Raw genomic sequence first — 25826 nt, 5'->3', positions numbered from 1 at the left:
AGGTGTAACATTTGCTTTTATTTCTCATTATCCTACTCCAATTTGATTGGTAATAAATTACACTAATTTCCCCAAGTCAAGTCTGTTTTGCCTGTGATGGTAATTAGTGAATGATCTCGCCCTGCCCTTATCTCGACCCACGAGCCCTTTGTTACATTTTCTCTCCCCTGTCCACTTGAGGAGGGGAGTGATGGAGCGGCTTTGGTGGCCACCTGGCATCCCGCCAGGGTCAACCCACCACAAATGCTTACACATAACAAGTTAATTAACCTCACCCTCTCTAATTTCAGCAACAAAACATACTCTCACTGAAAGCCCTACAGGTCTTGCCTCTTCCTAAAAGCTTAACCAAATAGGAAATAGTTCTATTAGACTATAAATCCGACCAGGTAGATTGTCCTGAATCAATTGAAAAGAGCCCTAGTGCTAACAGCCAGTCATTGGCCTTTGGTGGCATGCAAGCAGAATGTGAACCAAACTTAAAATTTGTTCAAATTTACCAGTTTTTAGCTGTAGAAAGAAACAGCATTATATTCCATGAAAATCACATATATCGACTCAACTCTATAAACAGATTTCAAGGTTTTAAATAGCAACTTCCTTATTGTTGAGTCAGAAATAGAATTTCTCTCTGCAAAAGATCATAGCAAACAGCTGCACTGAAGTTAGTTGGTCTGTAAGTAATACAAGAAGTTAAGGCCTGAAGTCTAATTTCATAGTGACTCAAGTTCCCTGTTAACCAAATACCATCCAATGATGGAAGCATTTACAATGTTTTTTCGTTCAAAGTATACTATTCTTTAGGGGAGAGAATCTTTTCACTGTAAAAATCTTATCTTCCCAACTGCTATAGAAGAGGTGCTGAGTCACAACTGGTAAATCTCTTAAGAAAGAGGAAAGAAAAAACGTTGAATCTGTTTCATGGTTTCATCCTCTGTTCTAGGAACGTCCAGGTATATTTATGTTGTTTCTATTGTCCAATAAAATCAAGTGCTAACATTGGTGAAGCTTATCTTCTAAGATACTTTCCAGGTATCCTTGACAGAAGAGTGCCTACCCAGTGAATGATCCTCATCAAGCAATTTACCATGTTCAGCATGAAAATAATAAGCTGCTTCTGACCGCTGTTTCATTGAAGTAAATAAGTCAAAAGAACAAAGGGGAGCTACACAGCAGCACTTCTGAATTGTAACCTGCCACACAAATAACTCCTCATTCTGGCTGTAACTTTGGGGTTCTGTACAGAATGACCCATCTGTTAATTTACAGAAAGCTGAAAAAGTACGTGACAACCAATTTTCAGACAACAAAGGAATAGACTTTTCTCCCTGTTTGCTATGTGTAAAACAAAGAAGAATTTGAACTGTAGCAAGAGAGATTAACAGGACATTTATGTTAGATCTTAGAAAAACAGTGTGTAGAGGAGTATGGCTAGCTGAGCTCGGGAAGAGATTGCCAGAGGAGATTATGGAATCTGCTGGCTTTTTTGAGAGAACCAGTCTGGTCAGAGCTGGTTTGGCCATAGCTCATCCTGCTTCTGGGCCAGGGATGAATTAGATGACTCTCACTCCTTTCAACCCTATTTGTTATGATTCTGTTGTGTGAACATGAAAAACTGAATCATTTGTGCATCAAGGCAGCCTCTCTGTTTCTGAGGCTTCTTATACTTTACCAATCCATGCCATGAACTCTTGCATCAGCAACACGTTAATACATTGTTTCATCTGTCTATAAAGCACTTTTCTTGATTAAGCCTTTCTTTAAAAATGAGGCATTTCAACCTTGACAAACCCAAAACAGCCATTGAAAAGACCTTTACAGAAAGACCTTCTTTGGTAACCCAAATAACTCTTGCAAAGCTCCACCAAGAATCAAACCTTGCTCTTCAAATAAGGAATTTGTTTTCAGTACAAAACACAGACATAATCATCAGAAAGTAACTGAAGTCAGTTTAAGAGCTAAGGAATACAAAAGTGGCCAGTGTCTAAACAGCAACACGAAGACCTGCAACAGTTCAACATACTGAGCATTTTATAGTAAAAATTTATATATTACTTTTATAAATAAATAAAAGTTTTGGCACCACATTGGCTATGCACTCTCTTTCAGTTCTCCGTTGAATACTTTTTCCTTATTAAGAGCAGACGACCTTCCTTGCAGCAGTTGTTATGGTAAGCAAGCAATACACACACTGAAATATAACACAAGCTTTTTCAACAAAAATATTCTAGCAATAAAGGGAACAGGTGATGAAAAACAGAAAATCCTGAACCCTGGTCACATACAATATCACAGTTAGCATCTATGGAAAAAAAATGGTTACTTAATTAGAACTGGATGCTAAGAGAAAAAAGATGTCAGCTTACCTGGCACACCTATCTCACCTAAAGAATCCATGCAAAGAAAGCTTGAAAGAGGTTAGAAAGGGGACAGAGTAGTGACAACATGAAACCAGATGGCATTCTTTGCACTATTACTCAAGAAATAGAGCATCTTCCTTCCTCAGGAAAGAGCTTCCTACACTACAGAATTTTAAAAGGGAAAATCCCTAACTCGCACAAAACAAGCCAATCTTTTCTCAATCCTGTTCTAGAATTCACAAACAAATTTGCAATCACAACGTATTTTTTCGAATTATGTTCTAATTTCAACAGTAGGAAGAGCAGAAGGCTAATGTCAGAATTCAAATGCCCAGATGTCAATCACACAAGGCATCCTGACTCAGAACCACAAGATCTTGTCTACAACTTGCTGTGAAATATCAGTAAATTGTTTGCGTTTTACACCTCAGTTTACCCTGCAGGAAAAAAAAAAAAGAAATTAGCTTGTGTCTCATCAGGAAGTTTGAAAGTTGAGCCACTAGCTGCAAGGTTCGGGAATACAAGCAGACAGAATAATAAAACCATCATGAAGAAGAGTTCCACAGGCATTTCTAAATACATTCAGATTTCGTACTAAGAGCTTTATTCATAATCTCCATCTGAAGCTGATGTACCATCCACTAGATTATTATTAGAGAGTGGTAGCTTATGTAAGATTAACTCACATTACATTACAGGCTCAGCAGAACACACACCTAAAACCTCAGTTTCTTTTATTGTGGTTTTCTTGCTCATTATCCGATAGTCCTAGAGCCTCACATTTCCACTGGCTCAGCATAGCTCACTCCACAGCAACTTTTTTTTTTTTAATATACATTTTGACCTTCTTATTCATGGGGTATTTGGATTTAGAACTCACTTTAATGACACCTATGCTATTCTTGCCTGCAAGGCTGAGTTCCAGTATTTGGCGTTCTCAGGCTACTGTAGCCTCTGCTTGTTAATCTGGTATGTCAAGGTGTGCATTTCCACACTTGATCCTTTCAGAGTCACCATCGTGTTCAAAGTCAAGTGAGATGTTACAGTGAAAAGCATTTTAGAACCCTTGAAACCAAGAGTTACTTCCCTCCAACATCCCACAACATGACCCAACCTGCTCTTGTGAGCCTCTCTCTTAGTCGATTCAGTCTCTTCCATAGCTAATAAATTCAAGCAGAGAAAAAGCAACACACAATTCTTACAAAGAGCAAGGCAAAAGCATCTGAAACACAAACCTTCATGTCAATAATCAAAAGTCTTTGTCAAGTTCTACTCCACAGGCTTGTTTCACTTTCCCTTCATCATTCCGGGATCTTTTGTCTACACAGATTCAACTTCACAACAAATCCCTCCTTGTTTTCCATGCGTAGACAAGTGCACGTGGCACAGAACTTGCACGGTTTCCACACACACTGCTGTGCTTGATACATTCCCTATCTGTCTGTAGTCTGCTTGTCACAGTGGAGACTATGATAGGAATCAAACAGAGTATCAAGCTCTGTCGGGCCTCTAGGTATGACCCTATACAGCGGGGTTATTACTTAAGAGTATATAATCCAGAGAAATGCACTGGAATGTCTTCCATGTAATTCAAGATGACAACAAAACGAAGCAAGCAGATCTTCAAAAGAACACTAACACAACACAGGCCTGGCTAAGAAACAAATCTCCCATGTTTTGGAAATGCATGCAGTTTTAGAATCAGGGAACAATCATCTTTCATAAGCTGAAGTGTATGTTGTCTGACTACACTACAGTGTGAACAGTGGTTAACAGAACTTGAGGGAAAGAGATTCTAGCATACAATTTACGTCAAAATGTTTCATCTGCACACACACCTTTCCACCACTACCACTCACCCCAACAAACAACTGGAAAAGTTAAAACACTCTGTGCTAAAACTGGAGGAAATTAATAAAGCAACACTAAGAAACAAGTCTGAGGTACAAGGAAAGTAAGTTGTACAGAATAAAAAGCATTATTTTTGTCAGTGGCAAGAAGTCTATCTAACAGAGAAGGCCAGGATGAAGTAGAATGACATCAGAGATGTGAAGAAAACAAACGTGACGCTTAAGGGACCATTGAACAGGATGGGAGTGTAGAAAATAGATAAAATAATGACTAACTGAACTGTGGGATGAAAGAGAAAAGACAGTGACAAACATTAGCAGATTATATTGAGGTAATTCCGTAAGCAGCTGAACCAAAAAAACTTAAACATGAAGAACCACACCACCTGGCTGATGTTCAGGAGTTTTGAGGAGGTGAAGAGGTAGTTACACATGTTTCCCAAACCAGGTAACCGACACACTGCCACAGAACGGTCAGAGATTAAGAGTATTTGGCTTCAACGTTGTGCTAGCTAGGACTGCTGCAAAGGAAATAACCTCCGTGCAGTCTTTCAGCTCTTCTGCCATCTCTATTTATCTCAAACAGGACGTAACAGATGTATTTCATACGACTTGGAGTGAGGAAGGCCTGTGCACTGCACTACGTGTTTCTCTTCAACAAGAAGCAAACATACTGAAAGCACACAGGAGTACTGCTCCTCAAAGAGCAAGAAGATAAGCAAAAAGGATAGGTCACGTTTTGGCCCGAGATGCAACGTTTAATAAAATAACTGCACAACAAATAATTTGTGTTCATGTGCTCTTAAAGAGGACATCAAAAGGGTTGAGTGAAACAAGGTAGGTCTAGTACTTTAACTGATAGCATTAAATACAGCTAAGAAATTGAAGTTGCAAGTTTGGGAAGCTTTGGAACAAATACTGCTGAAAGGGAGGTACAAGAGATTTGTCTACGTTCACACAGGCAACTGTGACAACACCAAAAACAGAATTTTAGTCTTGGTTACAACACGCCACGTAACAGCTGTAAGCAACCTCTGCTTTCCAGGACACAAGACATCCTTGACATTACTTCCACATTTTACCAATTCCTAGAAGTCTATTGCCCAGAATGGCATTTGAGATACTAATACACTTAATTACTCAAAAGCTACCTTTTGAAATATGTCTTTTTATACATATGCATACCCATGGAACCACTGTATGAAGTTACAGTATCTATTAAACACTGTCATTTTCTACTCTTCAACACCATAATACCCAGCAATATAAATCCATTAAAAATTCAATGCAATTTTGTACCATATAAATCCTTGCCAACAAAAATGAAGTGGCACTTTTCAAAGGTCTTCATATTACGGAATATAAATAGGTTTAAGATTTGTGTGAAATATAATCAAACTGATCAAAATACAAACATTGCAATAGAAGGCTGATCTAAAAACGGCTATTTACTTTAAAAGGATCGAAAGGATGCTGTAGAACAGCCTTCCCAAAAGCATTTATGGCTTTAATTACACATGGACACAATCTCAAAGCATTTTGAGACAGCAGACTATAATTATAAAGAAGCTGTAGCGGCAAGAAATTCAGCAGACCACTTTAAAAACTAACTTCAACACCTGAGCAAACATTTTCAGCTTTACGGTGAAGAGAAACATTAAAAACACCAAGGACAGACACATACTAATGGAGAGAATTAGAAGGGTCTTTTCCCAAAAAAAAGCTAACTCAGATGAAACTGTGGCATTTGATGCACTTCCTTTAATTTTTATCTACTATCCACTTGTATGACCTCTTCCCTTAAAAGATACCTATTCTTGAACAAATGCAGGATGTCTTCAGAAAACAGAGTTGAACTACTTACAGTAGTAATCATAAGTAACATATCACTGATGCCCTCGGGATACAGGGTAAGCATGTTCATAGGGAAAAGCAATCTTTTATCAGTCTAAGGAAAACAGACAAGCTTTTGAGCTCACAGTGTCAAAACAAGCCTAAGACCTGATGAACAGACTGATCCCAATTCTGGTGTAACATGACATCTTGTGAAAAAGGTAATTATCCTGCAAGAAATATAATTTCTAATACACTGTGGTTGTTCAGCTGCTGTTAAAGACAAATACAGACCAACCAGAAACAACCTACAATTCATTACTCAGAAGCAACACCACTTTTGGGAAAAGTGTGAGTAACAACAGAACAATAAATACAACTAAAACAGCTGTATGCAAATACTATGAATGGTATATATTACTGATACTCGCTATTTCCACTTGCAAATCACCTGCTAGATTCTTATACATGGAACTGTAGAAAGTAGAGGATGTGATTGTACACACAGACACAGAGCAGCAGTGCATGCAACTTTTAGCATAATCATAGGGCAATCTTTCACCACAATTTAGAATTGCCCAGCCAGACTCCAGGAATCCTTGCACATTAACTTGCTTTTTTGCAAACCACATGGCTATGCACAGTCCCAACCTCTGGACTACCAAACGTGAAAGAAAAAACTCACTTTCACTGAAGAGCCATTTCTAGTCTTTTTGCCCCCTCAGTAATTCAAATGATACAGCTAACTGCTGGATTTGTACACTTGCCACTTAGTACTACAACATGCCCCACTGCTATCATTCTGAGTCCATAGTCACAGGGAAGCTCAAATTTCAAGTATGTGATATTTTTCATAGAAGATTGTCAGGATTTTGAATACCTTTGCTTTGCAATGTACTTACAATTTACATTTTAAATCTATTATTCATTTAAAAGAATTATTTTTTATTTTTATAATTAAAGAGGCTACTTTGCAAACTGTATGAAAAAAGGATGCTCAGCAGACGCCATCAGTAAAATTCCATGCTCACACAATCACCCCCTGCATCACTTGAGCCTACAGGAGTAGTTTATCTTTCATGCAGACCAGCCACTGAAGGCAAAACATTACATTTTTCCAGTACATTACACAACTGTTTTCTGGAAAGACAGCAACATTGACAATCAGGAATCCTGACTTCCAAAGGGAAGATGCAAAATGGTGTTTATGTACAGGATAAGTAACCACATCGCTTTGATAAATACAAACTGAACAGCAACTTGTCTGAGCAGAAAAGATTTGAGACTCTTGTAATGAGGATCTGGGCTTTTTTCCTAGTCCCCCCTAAAGTTAATGGTCTGTGGAACAACACTGCTCTTTTCTAAAGCAGGAAGGGGCCATGGACAGCAGAGACGAGTTAGAAGGAATACAACCCAAGTTCGTAATGTCCCTAGTTCAGGACAAAGCTCTATTGCAGCCTGCAAGTTTGTCAAACAGACATTTCATTCTGACAAACCATACCTTTCCCAGTGAAATCAATTACTAGTTGTCAGAGGTTGTCAAAGGGCTGTAAGTTCGGTGTATATCAGTTAATAGCTCAGGGAAGTAATGCTGTCGCAGCAGCATTGGTTGGACCAAGCCGCTGATCTCTCTGAGCAGATAACATGAGCTCTGGCCACAAGGAGAGGCTGCTCAGCAATTTGAGTACAGTTTACTTTAACCAATGAACTCTGTGGAGAGAAAGGGTAGAGAATTGTATTCTGACCCTCACTCCTGGCCCAGCCTTGATGACTTCCCACTTCACCTGTCTTTACTTTCCCCATTTCGAAAAAAAAGAGTCACAATTCTTTCTTTATTTCGGAAAAGTAGAAGGGAAAGTCTCATAGCTCATAGCAAACAAACCCACAGTATATCTAACATTCACATGCACAGAACAACACATGCATCTGAACATTCTGCCTCTCTTTCTCGTTTAGGTTTGGTAGCAACGCACACCACAATCCGCATGGTTCAAGCAGCTTGACTATGGATTTTGAACAACAAAGTGGACATACTCCCATCAAATGCAAGTCACTGCCAAGACTGGTGATGGCAAGCACCTTTTATTTAAGGCTGGAAGTTGAAAACATTTATACCTTTCCTTTCCAGCAGTCTACCCACAGAATATCAACAGTGACTGTGAATGGAATTGTCCACATTTCCCAAAGGGTAGCACATAAAAGGATTTTTTCCTGCTGCCCTTTTGTGCCTTTGTTTTGCTGCTCATGTCAAGGACACAACATGGGAAAGGGAGGAGTAGGCAGGATATGCTATATGAGCTCTGTTACTACTTTAACTTTGCACTTTCCAATGGGAAACCACATCGGGGAGGGAAAGAGTCTCAGAGGAAGCTTTCCATACTGTAAGTCAGAGGCTGGCTCCTGAACCTTTCCAAACATGCTCCCATGATTACCTCCTATTCCATGACCGCCTTTAGTTAGCGCCTCAGTTGGTTTCTCTTCTCTTAAGAGCTTCCCCTCCAACACTTCATGAATGTTATTTCTGTTTTGTTCTAACATCAGACAAATTCCTTAGCACACCAGCTGTCTCCAGTCAAACCATTTCAAGACATGAATTTATCATTGTAAACAAAGACAAATGTAAGTTAATCCAAAGTAAATCAAAGAACTAAAAGCACATTTGCATCATTTACTATACTTACCATATATAAACTATGGCAAGCACAGCTGTATAAATGCATCATTTATTTCCACATCTCACTGCATAAATTCAAGCCAAGAGGCTACTAATACCAAAATATCCATTACTCGTCATTTTCAGGAAGAAGACGCCAACATTGATGCAATGCTGCTAGAGTGCACCACTTTTGCCATACCCAGCATCTGAGAAGCAGAAAGCACTACAGAGGGCTTTTTGTTATCCTTATCATTTTGTTTTTAAATGAGTGTTTTCTAATTGTTTATCCATTGATGCCATATTCTGCAATCAAGGAAAACTGTTACTTTCTAATTTCCTGAGAAGGGAAAGTGTTCTTTTCCTATATTTTTCTTTCTTATATGTACCAGCAAAGGACGACGCTTCCACTAAGTCTCCTCAGTTTTTCTGCATGGTTCTGACCACTGCAGAGGCTTCTGTCCTTGTTTTATCATCCAAACCAAGAAATGATAGGAAAACTACTTTTTGCTTATTCCTGGAGTCACATTTAGCGGGTACGGACAGGAAAGAATACCTTATTACCCCTGTTCAAAAAGGCTTACTATCATATGCAAACAGTTGAGAAGAAAAAAAGTCTCAAAGCCTAGCACAGAGCATCAGAGAACCTTCCAGAGAAGATGTGTAAGCATACCATCATGCACACTGTTTCTAAGGTGGAGTCTTAACTATCTATAAAGGTGGCAAATGTCCCATCATAAAAACTGTCTTACAAGACAACAAATTCTGGATTCTTTTTCCTCTGAAGTTCATGTTGTTTTATTAGGATTTTTACCTGGTTAAGAAAATTAAATCAGAAACAGAAAGGAAGTTAATGATAATATAATGATAAGCTTTGCTACAAGCTGTCACATGCTTACAGTCTCTGTAGTCATGCAGATTCAAGAAGTAATTTATCTGCCTGTTCCCACACTTCCAACTGACACATCTGACTCAAGACACTAGTATGGTTGAAGAAACAGAAACAGGCATCTGAAAAGACTTGTATTTCTGCCAGAAGGTACTAGCTGTGTAAAACACACAGAGGAAATGCAGTTTTATTTTGGTTAGTCGGTTGGTTGATTGGTTTTTTAATCCCAAAAGTTTTCATTTAAGCTTATGATAATGTTTTCATTTTAAGATACACATCTTTCAGCTTCAGATCCTTACAATTATCTATACAGTTTTTATATTAACCACCTCTGCTTTTCTACTCCCCTCCTTCAAGGGTACACACTTCTAAGTAATCTCATCTGGTTTAATCCCCCAAAATGGGCATACATATCTTTCTGCACTCTTGCAAAGATCTATGTTTTTCCTAGCTCAAGACAACGAAGCTTCATCTTCTTACTCATGGTAGCTGAAGGCTGCACAGGCTCTTTTGCCATGGATAACTATATAAACGCTTCCTCCATCTCATAAAGTGTACAGGCCTGAAAAACAGGAAGCCTATTTAATGGAGTAGTACAGCTGAAGTAATAGGTGCTCAAGAGTGTTACTGATAAGCAGCTCGATAACAAACTAACAATTGAGATGTCTGTAGTCCAAAGGACTAAGAGCCTTTGCAAGATACTTTCAGCGCTGTACAACAAGGACGTGTAGAACAGGAAGTGTCCAAGTAATACAGTACAAACTGAACACATGGTGCTGATAAGGACTGGTGTTTGAGAGACTGCTTAGCTTTTGGATAAAAATCAATCAATTAACAAAAAAAAAAATCTATTAAATCTGCAAAACAGCATGCAGTAGAAAGCACATGATACAAGATATAAGGAATTAATTAAATGGGAAATATGAATTGGAGTTTTGTGTTTTGCTTCTTGACATCAGTAGGGAGCACCATACTTGCTAGCTGCCCAACTGCTCACATACCTGAGCAACAAATCCAGTGACTGAGTTACATGAGTGAGCATGAGCAGGGCACAGTGCGGAGGGAGGAACTATCACGCTGCATTTCCACATAGCTCTCACTTCAGCAGGCCTCTCCTTTTACTCTGATACCAAAGCTGTCCAAACCCACTCTCCAGCCAGATCACCTGAAACTCACCTTTCCAATGACAGGCATTTCTCTATAAGCAAGTACTCCTGGCACCTAGCATTTTCCTAAAGGAACTGTTTTTGCCTTCAAATGCACCTTACATGGGACACATGTCCTGCCTCTACACTGTGGCCAAAACAGTGCATCTCTAGATGCTCTGAAGCCTACTCATCATCCTCCTTCGCTTTCCTCCCTTAAGTACCAGCAGTTGATGAAATCAGTTCCTCTCAGCATTTTCATAAATGAGACTAGCTCTTTACATTTTGTAATTTAAAACATTTGATGAAATTAAATATTATGCTGCCCAAAAGGTCGCAATGAGGTATCAGTTATCCAACTATCACTACAACCGCAGCTACTACAACTTGGCAGTGCACTGCAGTATGCACACCACACTTACACTTTTGACTGTACAGCCTAACAGAACAGGAAGTGGTATGTGCTAGGCTTCCTCCTGAAAAGGATTAACAGCAGGAGCAGCATTCCCACTCCAAAAGCTCCAGCATTTGAAGCATGATTTCAGCAACAGTGTCTTATACATTGTGTAAGCAGAGCTTACACAATTAATTGCTACGAAACACTCCATTCATCTAACTGTTCTCATCATTAATTGGAACAACTGGGAGCAGCAAAAAAAAATAACTTAGCATATTTGGGACATATGTTTGAAGTAAACCTCATATTTCTTTTATACAACTTAATTAAGGTTTGAGAAGTTTAACTTAACAGCATTTGGAAAATATTAAGGCACTCCAGACAAAGCTTACAACAATATGTGCATTTAGCTAACATGTTTTAATATATGACATTACTCAAACATCATGGATATTTAAAAGCAAATGTATACAAACCCTTTAGCAATTACATTAGGCCAGAATCCTCAGCAACTGATACACACAAATTCTAAATTTTCTTACACCTTAAGAGGTTCGCTGAATTTTTCTTTACCTTTTTAATTAAAGTGGAGAATACTTTTTCTGTCCTGGTATTAGTAAATTATTGACAGGACAAAACCATGCTGTAGTTCGTTTATGTAAACTAATATGACAAATCCCTGTTGCTAACTGCATTACTTAATCCTGATCCCAAAAAACTAAGTAACTTCTTTTCACTCAAATGGCATTAACGCTAACAAAAATTATTTAGTCAGTTAGAACATTGCCTTACCGTGTAAATGCCAATTCTACAAACAGCAAATGAGAGCTGGATACATTCAGACATAGTCTAAAGAAATTAAAATAAAGACATTACAAAGAATGCTATTTATTAAGAATTAGTTTTCTTCCCATCTCTCCCCTCTGCCCTGAAAGAAATACCTGATGGTATATTACTCTATCTTTCTTCTGTAAGACTGTATTAAACAAGCTGAGAAAAATGCCATATAAATTCAGATTATGCAAATACTACCTTTCATACAGAAGCAGCTGCCAACATCATTACACTTACTAATTCAGTATTTCATTATAGGCCTCAAATTATCTAATGCTCCCCAAAATGCCTGTACACAACATTAACATTTTGCATGCAAGCTTTCAGTTCCATTTATTTTTATCTACTCTGGTTTAAAAACAACCTGCAAGAGACATTTCAATAGAGTAATATGCTTTTTGGCTTCTTTGCGGACTGTAAAGAGCTTCCATGTTTAAATATTATAGTTCTTCTCTCCCTGTATCACCATTCGAATTCTTTTCCTCTATATACCAAAAATAATGCATATAATTTAATGTTCCCACATTTCTGAAGTCATACCCCGTTAGTTTTCTGAGATTTTCATGTTCCAAATAGAACTCTCTACTGTCTTGAATATTTTATTTAATCTGCTCTTACAGCTGTGAATAATATTAAACGTTTTTTACCCTCAACTCGCTCAACTTCCAATCTGTTGTGATGCCACAATTCTGTCTTCTGCAGTCACCAAGAGAGGCTGAGGATGGACTATGAATTTCTGATGAAACAGATGAAAAACACCTTCTTTAAATAGCAGAAAGAACCCAGAAAATAAATGCAACTCCCCAACACCAAAATAAAACCTACTGTAGGTTTGCCACATTTTATATATGGTCAGGTACAATAAACCAGGCTTACAATGATTTGTTCAGAAGAGTAATTGAGGAATGACTTTAAATAACGTATTTGAGAAGTCACCATAGGCAAAAATTAAAGCCATCAAGTGGAACATTTTTACTGTATGTTTAACAAGTTCACACGTCATCTGCATGTATTTTAAGATGTTGAAGGTGAAGTGCTAGATGCTACAGACTTCAAACAGTATCAGTGAAAACTTTTTTTTTCCCCAGCCTCTGCTTTCTAACTCCCCCAAAAAACTGCAACTGAATTACCCATTTAATTAGAACTGCGATTTAAAAAATTAAAAGAAAATTAAAAAAGTAATTAAAAGAAAATTAAAGTAATTAAAAAATTACTTAGGAATTATGAGTAATAAAAAAATGTGTAGCAACATTCTTCTTTTGCTGTAACTGTGAAATTTAAATTTTAAACAAACAGTATTTCACTGAACTGTGTGAAAGTCAAAAAGCACAGCACAAAAACCTGAAAGCAAACCTCATCAGCATGGTTGATTTTCTTTTCTTACTGGAAGCAATCTAGAATATTATTACTGACAAGAAAATGCTGCTTCAAAGCACCATTTAAATTGCCAGGATATTTTTTCTCTTTTTTTTTTTTCCTCCCAGCTTTCAGAACAAACATCCAATTCTACGACTTGTGCTCTGAGTTTCCCACAGAAAAAAAGTCACAGAAAAACAGGAATAGAACTGACTTTGAGAAATCCTATGTTACACAAAGTGGTGGGGTGGGGTTATAAACTGTACCCATACCCCTCCTGACAGTATTTGCAGACCTTGTTCCAAAGGTTCCAGGGATGGATGACTTCCCCAAGCAATCTAGCCCAGTGCTTCATTACCCTCCTTACTAGAAAGTTTCCTAATGCTTAACCTGAGTCTGCTGCAATTTAAGCCCATACTTAAACACAGGGTGACATATACGGTGATTTGTATTTTCAGTATCATGACAGATTCTATGTTGACGGCAGACCCAACTTTATATACAAAGTAAAAGATTATTTCAGGTTGCAAGGGAAGTAAACATGCAGCAGCAGCAAACCATTACAGTTTCTCAATCTATATAGTTTGCTTTCATTCTAGACAAGCACAGCATTATAAATTGTTTTCCTTTTTTAATTTTTGTTCAGTACTTCCAGGCTATATATTCATGGGAGAACTAAGCTGCAGTTCAAATTCCCCAGCAAGTACTTGTGTACCCTTGCTTCAGTAGAATAAAGCAAGCTATATCTGTGTTACCTTACTCATCTGTTGCTGGGTTTGCGACTGTTAATGTTTTGAAATCAACAAGCTACTACAAGGCATGAATTCTAAAATTATCTCCCCTTCCTACTGTCACATACAGTACTAGTGAATGTTTCCCCTATGCATTTCCCACTGAAATATTAAGCTAATCCCTTCCCCAAGCCTCCAAGATAATGCTTATGATCTGCAGTCTATAGTGTTAAAAAAGCTCATTAATTCCAATGTTGTTACTAGCTTCCCTCTTATATTCACCCCTCCTCCGCCGTAACAATTTACATTGTCCCCAATATTATTTCAGTTTAATAGCTGAAAAAGCATCAGGAATTGATTTAAATAATTAGATGTTTAGTGATACTGTCCTACAGACTATCACTTTGACCACTGAATTACAACGTATGTGATAATCTGCTGCTGCAATGGGGAATTTACTCTTGATACTTGTAATCTTTTATTACTTTGGTTTTGCAACTCATTTTGGACCATACAATTGGGCAACAAAACAATTGTTGGAGAATTTGCATTTAATTTACTTACAGTTTATTGTTGCTTTCTGAAAGGATTTTACATGGTAAGCATGAAAGTAAAAGAAAAAAAATAATGTAAAAATATACCTACAAATATTACAAAAAGAAAGATACCTTGTTTGACAAAATTCTACAAAGACTTATTCTTAGCAGAAGTCACTTAACATGTTTAAAGTGAGAAACGGAGTCGTCAGGTCAAATATGTCAAACAACATAAGCATGCATCTCTGCCAATATGCACTCTTCTGCTTAGGCAAAGGGTCATCTCACAAACATTAAATAATTTCTCCAGCTGGAAACTAAACTCATGGGTAACATATATATTTGCCAAAAACTTTGTTATTTTAATCATACGTTGTAAAAATATAACTGTTCATAATGGCCTAGAAAGATGTCTGCCTTGCAGCTGTGCAACCTTTCATTCACAACAAGCATTTGTTCTGTCCATTTTTTCAAGCATTCAGCTATCAGTACAAATATGAGTACAAAATAATTTCAGTATTTGGTGTTTAAAACAAAAAAACTCATACAACTCTGACACAGGCACACATTAGTCTGCAACCGCACAAATTCACTGTTTTAATATCTGTATCTTCAGCAAATACAAAATGAAATTCCTACCCATAATATTTACAAAAGAGCAAATTTTGAAAAGATCAATTAGAGCATGTTCTGCAACTGATTACTTCAAAGCTGCAATCACCGAATTGAAAGCACTAGTCTCAAGAACCTTGGTGGGCAAAAGGGGAGGAGGGATCCTAATCAGCTTCTCAGAAAAGACACAAAAGGCTCGACACCTGACAGAAATGCAGGAGCTGGTATACTCAATTCTGCCAACCAACAGAAATACTCACCTTGACCTCAGCTTGCTTTGCCATAATCCTAAATAAATTACAGCACTAAGCATAGTTCCAAGACCACAAAACTAGAAAGCAATATGAGAAAGGAAGTTGTTGGGTTTTTTCTGGTGATACGTTTCTTTGGTAAAATATTTAGTAAAAAAGAAAGATTAAGATGCCCTCCTGCTCATTTATAAGCAAGTGGTCCACAATCACTTGGAATTACTGGACCTTCCAGGCAAAAGCCTTTCTGCCTTCATTCTCATCTGCATCTTTTTCGGTGCACATGAAATGTGAAAGTTAGCAATACAAGTCTAAACAGTATGCAGATTTTAAGGTGCCTATATGTATGGAGCCTGCAAGAAATTCTCAGTGCTTATGTGTTTTAAAGAATGTGTAGGTACCCAAAAGCACATACACACAACTACGCTACAGTACAGGTGGCAGGAACTTTGACCACAACTGCTGTTTGCTAAGCTTGTGTACTGAACTCCAAGCAGTAACTCGAAGGCTCCTCTTTCTGCACAAGATGTCACAGCCCTCTAGCACATTCCATTAATAACATTTCTAATTTAAACTCCCCAAATTCTTTTTTAACTCAGTTCTCAGGGATAAAAGACACACAAAATACTTTCACGTTCTCCTTTAATGCTGAATAATTAGATTTTTAAAATACCAACCTTCTTGTACATAATCATTAGAAAAATAAATCTGAGTTTAGAGACTAGAAGAAACCTGATACTGAGGGAAAGGCAATGATATGTGAACAGGAAATAGGATTGGATCCAAGAACTCTCTTGTCATCATAAAAAGTAATCAAGTGGATGCACCAGAGAACAATGCTCTCCCCTCTTCTAGGCAATACTCTCACTAGAACAGTTTTCCATGACTGTTTCCAGGACTGCGACAGTTCAGACAGTGAAAGATGCAGATCAGCCAACACAAAATGAATAGCTGCAAGAACAGCATAGACACTTCTCAAGAATTCTGTACCTTTTCTCCAGTCTTGCTGAAACCTGAAATTATGCAAGTTTCTAGGCAAGAATAAAGCACTGAGAGGAGAGATCACTCACTGTAGAGTGCATCATCACTCTGCACTATACACAGGCTATCAATTCAGTTTCAGGTTCACTCAGTGTTGTGGGCCTTACATACAAAGCCATAAATTGGTCAGGATACAAACGTTGGAAGGCCAATAGCCTCTGCTCATATGTCAAGGCAGCACCTCCAAGCAGAAGGAACCCTTTAGCTACATGTCCCTGGAGCAGATTAAATATCTTCATAAACCCCTCTGAATTAAAAAGTCTCACCTCCTGTACAGTCAATGCAATTCTGCTTACACTGGGGAGCGCTCCTGGACACCAGCCAGAATATCTCCATTTTCTAACTGCAATTTCCTGTTCTGGAACTAGATCTAGCTGTCCCCTCAAGAAGGAGAGATGGAGGTGTTTAGCCCACAGCATAAGCACCAGGACATACAGGGAATCATATCTCATGGACACATCCTCAGGTTCCAGCAATCACAGCTTCAGGGTCTCCACGAGCCTACCATCACATCCGAACATCATGTTTAACACCCCCCCACAATGGACATGTCTTCCAAGAAACTGTACAAATTTACAGTCTACTCATTTTGGCCTCCCTAATGTTACTGCACAAGTAACACCCAGAATTCAACTATACTCATGGGAAAATGCAGTTCCTGGATTACAACTGTCATCGAGCTCTTCTATTGGGAGAAATTACTTATTGCCTATTTACCTTTATGATTTCACAGATGTCTGTAATATTGCCTCCCCACACCATTCAGCTGTCTCTTCTTCAGACTGAAGGGTTATAACTATTTAATTCCTCCTTGTATGTATGTAATTGTTCTCTAATAATTACTGTGTCATCCTTCTCTGTATCTTCTTTGGTTTTATAATACTCTGAGATGATGCAACCAGAAATGTAGCATTTAACAGCAAACCTTACATTTCAGCAGTGTAAAAATGAGATTTTTCCTTCTTTTTCCTTCTCAATACTCTAAACCTGTTGACAGATGTCTGGGTTGAGATGACATTTTAAAGAAGGATCCTCTTTCCCTTTCCTGAGCACTGATGGTATTTTAGGGCCTATCCATGCATCTGTACTGCCATGTGACTTCTACTATAAACATATGCAACTTTGCATTTATCAACACTGAATTTCATCTGCCATTTTATTACCAATATCAAAAGGGGTACTATGATTTTTTTCCCCAGGTTCAACATGCACTCTAATATTTGTCTCCGCATCAGCCCATCCAAAGCATATGCAGTTTATACAACTGAACACAAACATGAAATTCCCTTGTAAACTCTGCATTCTCTTCTCCCTCTTTTCACTGCCAGAGCAGCACTATCAATGCTCATTTATGAAACTTACTATTGACAGTTTACAGAATGATTACTTCATTTTTTATTGCTTCAAAGTTTTTCATCTCTGTTAGAGGCAAAATCATATAAAGGAAGACTAGGCAGTAGTTGCTGTAAAAGCTAATAAAACGTAGAAAACAGATGCTTCTTCCATCCAAAAGCTCCAAGTCCTAACAAGAAAAGAAAAAAAATCTGCAAACTCACTTCCCCCATATCAACAGTTACTACCGGCTCCTGGATGCCATCTTGCTTCCCCAGACTTTCCAATGCCAAAAGCTAATGTGGTCCCACAAACAAATTTTTCTTCTACTGCTCCACCAAAACATACACCATAAAAGCAAAGCATTGTACAAAGACTCATGTTCTTCCTGCTGTTCGTCCTTATAAGCAACAAAGCTGTAGGGTAGGAATGCATCTAAACATAAGAGGACTTGTCAGCTAGACTTCTGCTTTGTGTCTCTTCCTCAGATAGCAGGAAGCTACTTACATCCTCGTGTTGGCAGTTAATATAGTCACCTTACCAGGCTGCCAGTGAGACAAAAGAAAAGTTCTGTACTCTGAAGAGCTCCAGCATGAGATGAGCCAATCTCTTATTCAATTGCAAATACCCTATTTATGTCCCCAAGGGCTTTTATACAGTCAGACAGTTTGCACTTCAGAAAGTTTTGCTGCACACACAGTGAAAAAAAGCAAACCCAACATACTCCAGCATATTATGAGCCAAAACCCAAACAATCACAAGATTTTAAGTACTGCATATGTTTTTCTCCTTATGGCTTTACAGCTGTTTGGGCCCACATTTGTGCATTTAAGTTTGAAACTAAAAATGCTTCTTTTGTTAATGGAAAGCTGATATCCTCACATAATCACAAAACTTCAGAACTCAGTTTAAGAGAATAAACATCACAAGCTGGCAGTATTAAAAAACATGAGCTGATGATACTGACAACAAGCCAAAAATGGTAATCAGCACAGGGTATTAGGAGGAATATTCTGTCCTTACTAAATGCAGATTCTCTCACTTATTTAAAGCTTGCATTTCTAACCTTTTGTGAAATTCATCACCATGTTGCCTCAAGCTTGGAGGTCTGACTGAAGAATTCAGGAACAGCATACTGCAGAGCAACACGGGGCCCAACACATACTGAACTTGGGACTGATTCACAAGGACACTATAGGGCTATTCGTAAAAACACAGACTAGCACATTTTCAGAAACTGGGACACATTTTTTGATGTAATAACATCTACCACTCTAACGCAATCCTCATCACAGAAAAGGCAAAATGGTAAATTAATTTGATTTTAAACGTGCTAATTCATTGTTTCTTCAGTGTGTGTATCTGAAGAGAATGAAATTTCTGGCGCTGCAATACTCCTGTGACTTCACAGAATCTTGTGCTGGAAATTATAATCACATTAAGGCATTCTTTTGTGTTCCCAAGGAAGCTGTATCAAGTTTCACTATTTGTAACAGCCACCTTTGAATCAAAAGTTTACCTGGGGAATTCATTAATGCTTCCTATTGCAGGATGAGCAAATGCGGCATTTGACTTTTACCTTCTGCAAAGGAATTCCACACTTCTGCTCACTGATCTGTGTTCAGCCAGGTAATTTCCAGTGAGTTAAGTCACCAGTATTTTTATTGCCCTTTCTGTATGGCTGATTACATCTCTCATTCAGCAAAAACAGTTTGCAATACTGGCTAGGTAGATTCTACCAAGGAGGAGGATTTGTTTTCCAGAGCAACTTGCTTCCAGGTCTTCAGCTAGATCAGGTTCTTGAACTCCCAAACTTACTTACATCAGAAGCATGCTCATTCAGGTGAGGTCATCTCCCAGAACTGATTCCATTTGCTGTTCCCAGTTGACTTAGACTTGAATGTTATGCTTCATAGAGCTGAAATACCAAAAGGAACCTAGCCACAACAACTTCTTTGGGTGAGGGTCTCAAAAATTTTTTGGGTTTCTTCCTACATTGCTATGCTGATGCAGAAAGTAATCAGAAGCAGCAGCACTCTCACTTCCAGATTAAGTGACCATGGCTATGTATACAATAGCAAGTAGCGCAGCATAGCAAGAGCTGGTGCTGAAGACCAAGTATTCATACTACGTACTTCAGGTGTTTTACTTCAGACTACTTCTGATCTGGTCCTGTGGACTCAAAACCCATTAGCTGAGTGCATCTTCCAATCTGGTTTCATCTCAAAAATATCAGGTTCATCTGATCTGTGATCACTCTGCAATGCAAACCTACGTACAGTAAGTAGAGGTGACTAAGATTCACTTCAAAAATTCAGATCTGACCCAAACACTAATACAGTTGCATGCACCCTGTACACTAGTTGATCTTACACCTGTTAGTTGCCGTCTTTCCTGCACTCAGCTATATCTCTATTTTGAAACAACTGTCAGACCCCTCATCCTTGTGCCTAATCAGCTTCCCAAACTGAAGGAGGGTAGTATCTTAAGATACAAGCCCTTGTGCTCTGCAGAGGGTGTAAAATTTCAAGGATGTTATAGCTGCTCGATGAGTCAACAGACAGCCCCAATAATCCTTATCGTTACATGACAAAGACAAAATTCATATGATGAGACGGATGTTTAGCAAAGGGTAAGAGGGCAAGGCTATATAGACCTTGTTGCTCATGTTGCAGTTGATATATCAAAAACCTATACATGCCTCAGAGGAAAAATCCAGGGTTCCTAGTATGGACCTTCCCCATCCTTCCTTATTCAAAGGACAGCAGCTACTGGTCTACAAAGTCTCAATGAAGTAAGATTCTAACCTTCAAACAGATGCCCCCATAATGCCATTTGTAGTATAAGAAAGAATGTTTTCTACGGCCTGCAGATACAAACAATGGAACAGGCAACAGCAATGGAAAGACAGGATCTGAAGTAGATCAGAACCATTAAGTGATCATGATCTGTCCTGTATTACCACTTTCTAAATCAAATCTGTCCAATTAAATTAAAGGGTCCAACTAAATAAAAGGGAAGGTCTTAAAGGTAAGCTGTCCAAGAAAGAAAAGTTGCTCAGAAACATTTTTTTTTCCTTTTAATATCACCTAATGTTTTCAAGAAAACCACAGCTTGGTATATGCAGCTTTCCCCAGTCAAGACAGACTCTGCCTGAACGCTAACTACCCAGGACTTGAGGTCAAGACCATTCAGAAACCAAGAAACTCTGAAGTCACTTCAAGGCCTATTCATCTAAAATTTGAAAATTTAGTTCAATTTACCCAAAAACTACCCAAATTTTAGCTTGTGTGCACATATACAGAAGTAAAATAGTTCATAACAGCTAACAAATGTACAAAGAAGCAAAAAACCCCGCACTTGTTACAGTTAAAAAAACAATCCCCAACAAAGCAACAAGGATTCTACTGCACTAAGAGTGTGCACTCTCTTAACTTTGCAATACTCATGTTCCTGCTTAACTTTTAAGAAAGGAAAAAAAAAAGAAAAAAGTCACTAAAGTTGATGTGGTTGTTCATGCAGGAAGTGTTATCTTCCATTTCGGATTGGAATATACTCTTCATTACCTGCCCAAGAAACACTCTTATACACAACTAAGATAGTATAGGATACAATTTAAGCATAAGCTATCATATTAAAAATGCTAAATATACAAAATTAAACAGGTTACCAAATTTCTCTTACAAACTCTCAGGGCAATATAAGACCTCTTCTTTTTTTGTGAAGTCACATTTGGATTTGTGATTCAAATTTCATCACCCTCTAAAGTAGCTTTTAAAAGCTCTACACAGATCAGGCTGATACATGCAACCATTCAATGTAAGATCCTTATCTAGTACAGAGGATGCCACTGAAGAAGTATATTGTGAAAGTCTTCTCAGCAGCTTAACATTTGCATTGCAAGTATCACATATGAAAAATGGAAGCATTGCTATTGTTTCCCCACAAGTTCTCCAAGCAAAAATTGTAAGATTGGTCACATACCATGCTTTTCACAAGATGCATCATGCCATGATTTCTTAAATTAAGCACAGTCTGCTGAACATAGGCCAGCCAACACAAGTCTATGTATACGCTATAATCCCTGCAGACACAATGCAGCAAGAAAGAAGCAAAAGAAGGTTGCAGACACACCACAGGATTATGTAGTCACAAAAACCTACAAATCTACATTGATGCAGCTGTGTTTGCATAGTATGTTCTAAAGGAGTTAACTTCAATGCAAGGAGAATAAACTGTATGAGTAAAAGGTGCCTCTAAATGAGTGAAGATGGGTTCTTCTCCAGATGTTGAACCTGGTTTAGCTATGTTGATTAAAAAAAAACAAAACAAAACAAAACCAAAAAACCACACCACTCCTAACACTGTAATTACATCAATACAAAAATAAAACAGGCACCAGGCTCAAGAGCCTCTTCTAGCTATTAAACATACAGAGGCTAGTGCTACTCTTCTGTTACAATGCAAAACCAGACCAGAGCACCGCAGAAGATACTCTTCTAATACCAGTGCTTTACCAAATGGCATTAGCCATAAATCAAGGATCACACTGTAAGTAGGAGAGGTCCTACACAGGTTCTGGGTATCTACCCATATAAGCTTCAGGGCCATAGTCCAAGCTGGCTCCAATTGACTTGGATTTGAGCAGGTTTTGAACATTTTCAATAACCTGCTGATATTACCAGGTGCTGCAGATGTTCAGTACTTCTTGGGATCAGCTCCTTAAAGGAGAAAAAAGTCTCCATCAATGTAGGCCCTATCCAGGGAAAAAATCAGGAAAAGAACCTTCCTATGCAAGTCTGGTAAGAGCTAGCTGAGGGTAGACTCGTCGTCGAGAGGGAATGACTCCTAAGTCCATGCTGCAGCAAACCTGACCTCAGTTATCCTAGCCTCCTTCCACTAAACTCCTTCATTCACACCCACTGCCAACCAAAACTTTGTCTAATCCTCTCTCAAGGGACTACTGCAGCCAGAAACAACTGCATCCTTTGCCCTGCTGTCTGCTTCACACTAAAGGCAGAGGAGAAAAGCTCACTGCCTGCAGGCAACACAGCTGCCCCAACATGAGGAGCCAGCAAAGGGACCTTCTGCTTAAGTTTTGAAGCCCACATAGGTGCAAGATCCCGACATAAATGCATTAAACACAAAGTTCCTTAACATGTACAGCTTTTTGCTACTGCTGTTATGAAAATAATGAGGTGGTTGTTCTACATCTACAGGTTAACATTCATACTATAACTGCAAGTCTTGCATCACTGAAGAGTAGGCCCATCTTTACACTAGGGCAGACTGTGGCAACAGCTTGGTCCTCCAGGCTGAAAGTGGGTTGTAGACAACTGTGCCTAACTCACCACCATCAATTCTTTTTGTCAGAGCAGACTTTCTAAGGTGCTTGAATCCGCTGTTGATTACCAGGAAGAGCCATTCCATTTACCACCATCAACACAGAAAGGCGAAGGAGGACCAATCTCCTTCATTTGGTGAAGATGAGGACTGGAAGGGGAAGTCCTCTGCACAAATGCACAAGAAAATATTTGAACTGCCAAACAGAATTTGTTTTCTTTCCAAGTTATACACAGATGCAAAAAATTTAAAACTTCCCTGTTTTTTTTCTTCTTTGGTTTAAAAGAGTTGATGCCAGTTGCAACAAGTATTCCAAAGATCAAGGGACTCCTCCTATATAAGAAGTATGGAAACCCCAGCAACAAGTGCTGGTCAGTGATAGATGAAGGCATCTTGGACTGTCCCAGAGCATCAGTGGACCAGCATCCTGTTTAAACTATTATCCCCAACACCTGGCTTTCACCACCTCTGAAAAGTAACTTGGCTGACCTGTAACAACTTCTACATCAAAAGAGTCCTTTATGTTTCACATGCACTGTGAGATTGATGAGACCTTGAGAAAGTCTGTCTTCAGAGATACTCCCTGATACAACAGAAACATTAAGCAAAAATTGCATGAACACTCAGGACATCATTATCCTGAAGATTCACTTTTTTTAGAGATGGCAGCAAAGGCGGCCACACAACAGAAAAGAGGAAAAGTATCAACTGGAGAAAAGGAGTAAGGAAAAAAATGTAGAGCTATTTAATCCCCTCCCCCCTTTAGTTAATACAAAAACATGCTCTCAGTTTCCAAGGCTTATTAAATTTATTGTTCTCGGAGTGGCCAGCCTTCCACACAACAGCCTGTAGCAGTCACAAAGGTTAATGCAAGCATTTCAAAAAGTACAGGATGGCCAGTTTCATCTGGATATAAGTTTATGAAGGAAAAAAAATCTAAGAAACAGCTCCAGGCTCTCAAGGAGCTACAAGGCTGCACTTGGCACACAGCAAGTTTATTATCAGTATTTTATTAACTAGGTTCTTAAAGAGAAGCCTACCTACCATTTCTGCCACACAGGACTCATTTTCTGTTCTCTCTCTGTTATCCAAATTCAGGAAGGAAAGCCTAAAACATTGTTCTGTGGGTTTTTTTTATAAAGCTGAATAACCCAAAATAAATCTAAGCTACATGGACACAAAAATAATATTTAAGTAAATATTTAATGTATTTCTGGTTTAGTTAATTTCATCATCAGAGAAGGAAAAGTCAGCCACTGCATGCAGCTCTCAAGGCAAGCAAATCTTCAAACCAATTCACTAAAAAGAGCACCTCCAGAGATTTTGTTGGCTGGTTGACGAACCCCTCTTGAAAGCCTACACCCATGCGCATCTCATGTGAAGACATCAGAAAGGCTGAGTCAAGTTTCTGACTCCAAACACTTCCTGACTGGTCGCACCAGACACCACCAGTGAGCAGGGATGGCCAGAAGAGACCTACTCCTTATTGCCCCAGCTGACTCTTCGCAGCACTTCACACGGAAGGAGGGGGCACAGTTTACAGGCTGGCGCTCAAAGAAACAAGACCCGAGTGACGGGATGTGCCCATTACGCTCTCCCGCTGCTACGTGGAAAAGACCAGGTAAGCGGGTACCGCACCAAAATAAAGTCGCCAGCTCATTACCTAGCCGTGCCACAGGGTTTACTTGCCGCGCGCGCGCCGGTGAGCCTGAACACCGGCCACGACCCCAGCCCGGAGCGCGCGCCTGCGATACGATCTCTCGCAGGCGAATAAAGCCAATATTCATTAAAGAGCAATAAACGTTACCCCTGAATACCAGCCGCCCGGGCGCAGGGCTGATCCCGCCCAGGGTGACAATTTAGTTCATTCAAGCGTGCCCTAAGCTCATGCATTTAGGAAAAAAACAGCGACCCGGGTCACGGCTTTAGCGATCTAATAGCGGCCAAATGAACGCGGCCGCCGCACGCTTCAGCGGAACCCTGCCGGTTTATCGCCCTTTAACAGCCCGGCGGGCGGAGGAAGGCAGCGCGGCCGGCCTCCGGCTGCCCGCCGCCCCTGCCGGCGCCCACCGCCCCACCTGCCCCCTCCACACACACACACACACACACACCCACACCCCCCCGCGCCGGGACGCCGCCTCAGCCGCGGCGCGCTCGGTAAGATGTCCGACGGGCCGGCGGCGGGGGCGGCGCGGCGGGGGGCGCCCCGCTCCCGCCGGGGGAACCTACCAGGTAATCCATGTACCGGGTGGCGCCGGGCGCCGCGCTGCCGAGGAGGTCTCCGGGGCCGCGGGCGCCCGCCCGGCTGACAGCGGCGCTGGGCCACCGGGAACCCCGCCGTCAGAGGGAGCGGCGCTTCCTGCCGCCGCCCCGCCGGCCTCGGCGGCGCGGGGGCTCGGCCGCCGCCGCAAGGTGCAGGGCTGGGGGAGGCTCGGCCGCCGCCGCCCCGAGGGCCGGCGGAGGGTCCGGGGGCGCCGGCGCTGCCCCGGCGGCGCTGTCAGAGCCGCCCGCGCCCGCTGCTGTCGCCGCCGCCGCTACCCGCACCAAACCCCGCCGCAGCGGCCCTGCGCGCGCGAGGGGGGGGGGAGGGGGGAGGGGCGGCGGGCGGGGGGGGGGGAGGGGCGCGCGGCGGCGGCAGGGCGCGCGGCAGGGGGGCGGCCGCGGCA

At 40.0% G+C, this 25826-nt stretch overlaps 1 protein-coding gene across 2 annotated transcripts in view; it reads right to left on the bottom strand.

Moving 5' to 3' along the window:
- The window catches only part of ARL15 (ADP ribosylation factor like GTPase 15), a 225924-nt gene extending 200484 nt beyond the window's left edge, over positions 1-25440 (bottom strand). Inside the window, exons 1-2 of one of the 2 annotated variants that reach the window (XM_050913532.1) lie at positions 12609-12630; positions 11920-11976 (exon numbers count right to left, since the gene is read on the bottom strand). In XM_050913532.1, the coding sequence (XP_050769489.1) occupies positions 11920-11973 (54 nt within the window). In that variant the 5' untranslated portion in view covers positions 11974-11976; positions 12609-12630. Of the gene's footprint in view, positions 1-11919; positions 11977-12608; positions 12631-25389 lie in introns of those variants that run through there. The other variant, XM_050913533.1, reaches the window with a different exon arrangement.
- Positions 25441-25826: the final 386 nt, after the last annotated feature.

Source organism: Gymnogyps californianus, chromosome Z (genome assembly GCF_018139145.2).
Source record: "Gymnogyps californianus isolate 813 chromosome Z, ASM1813914v2, whole genome shotgun sequence".
Taxonomy (NCBI): domain Eukaryota; kingdom Metazoa; phylum Chordata; class Aves; order Accipitriformes; family Cathartidae; genus Gymnogyps; species Gymnogyps californianus.
This window is presented reverse-complemented; position numbering and strand designations above follow the sequence as displayed.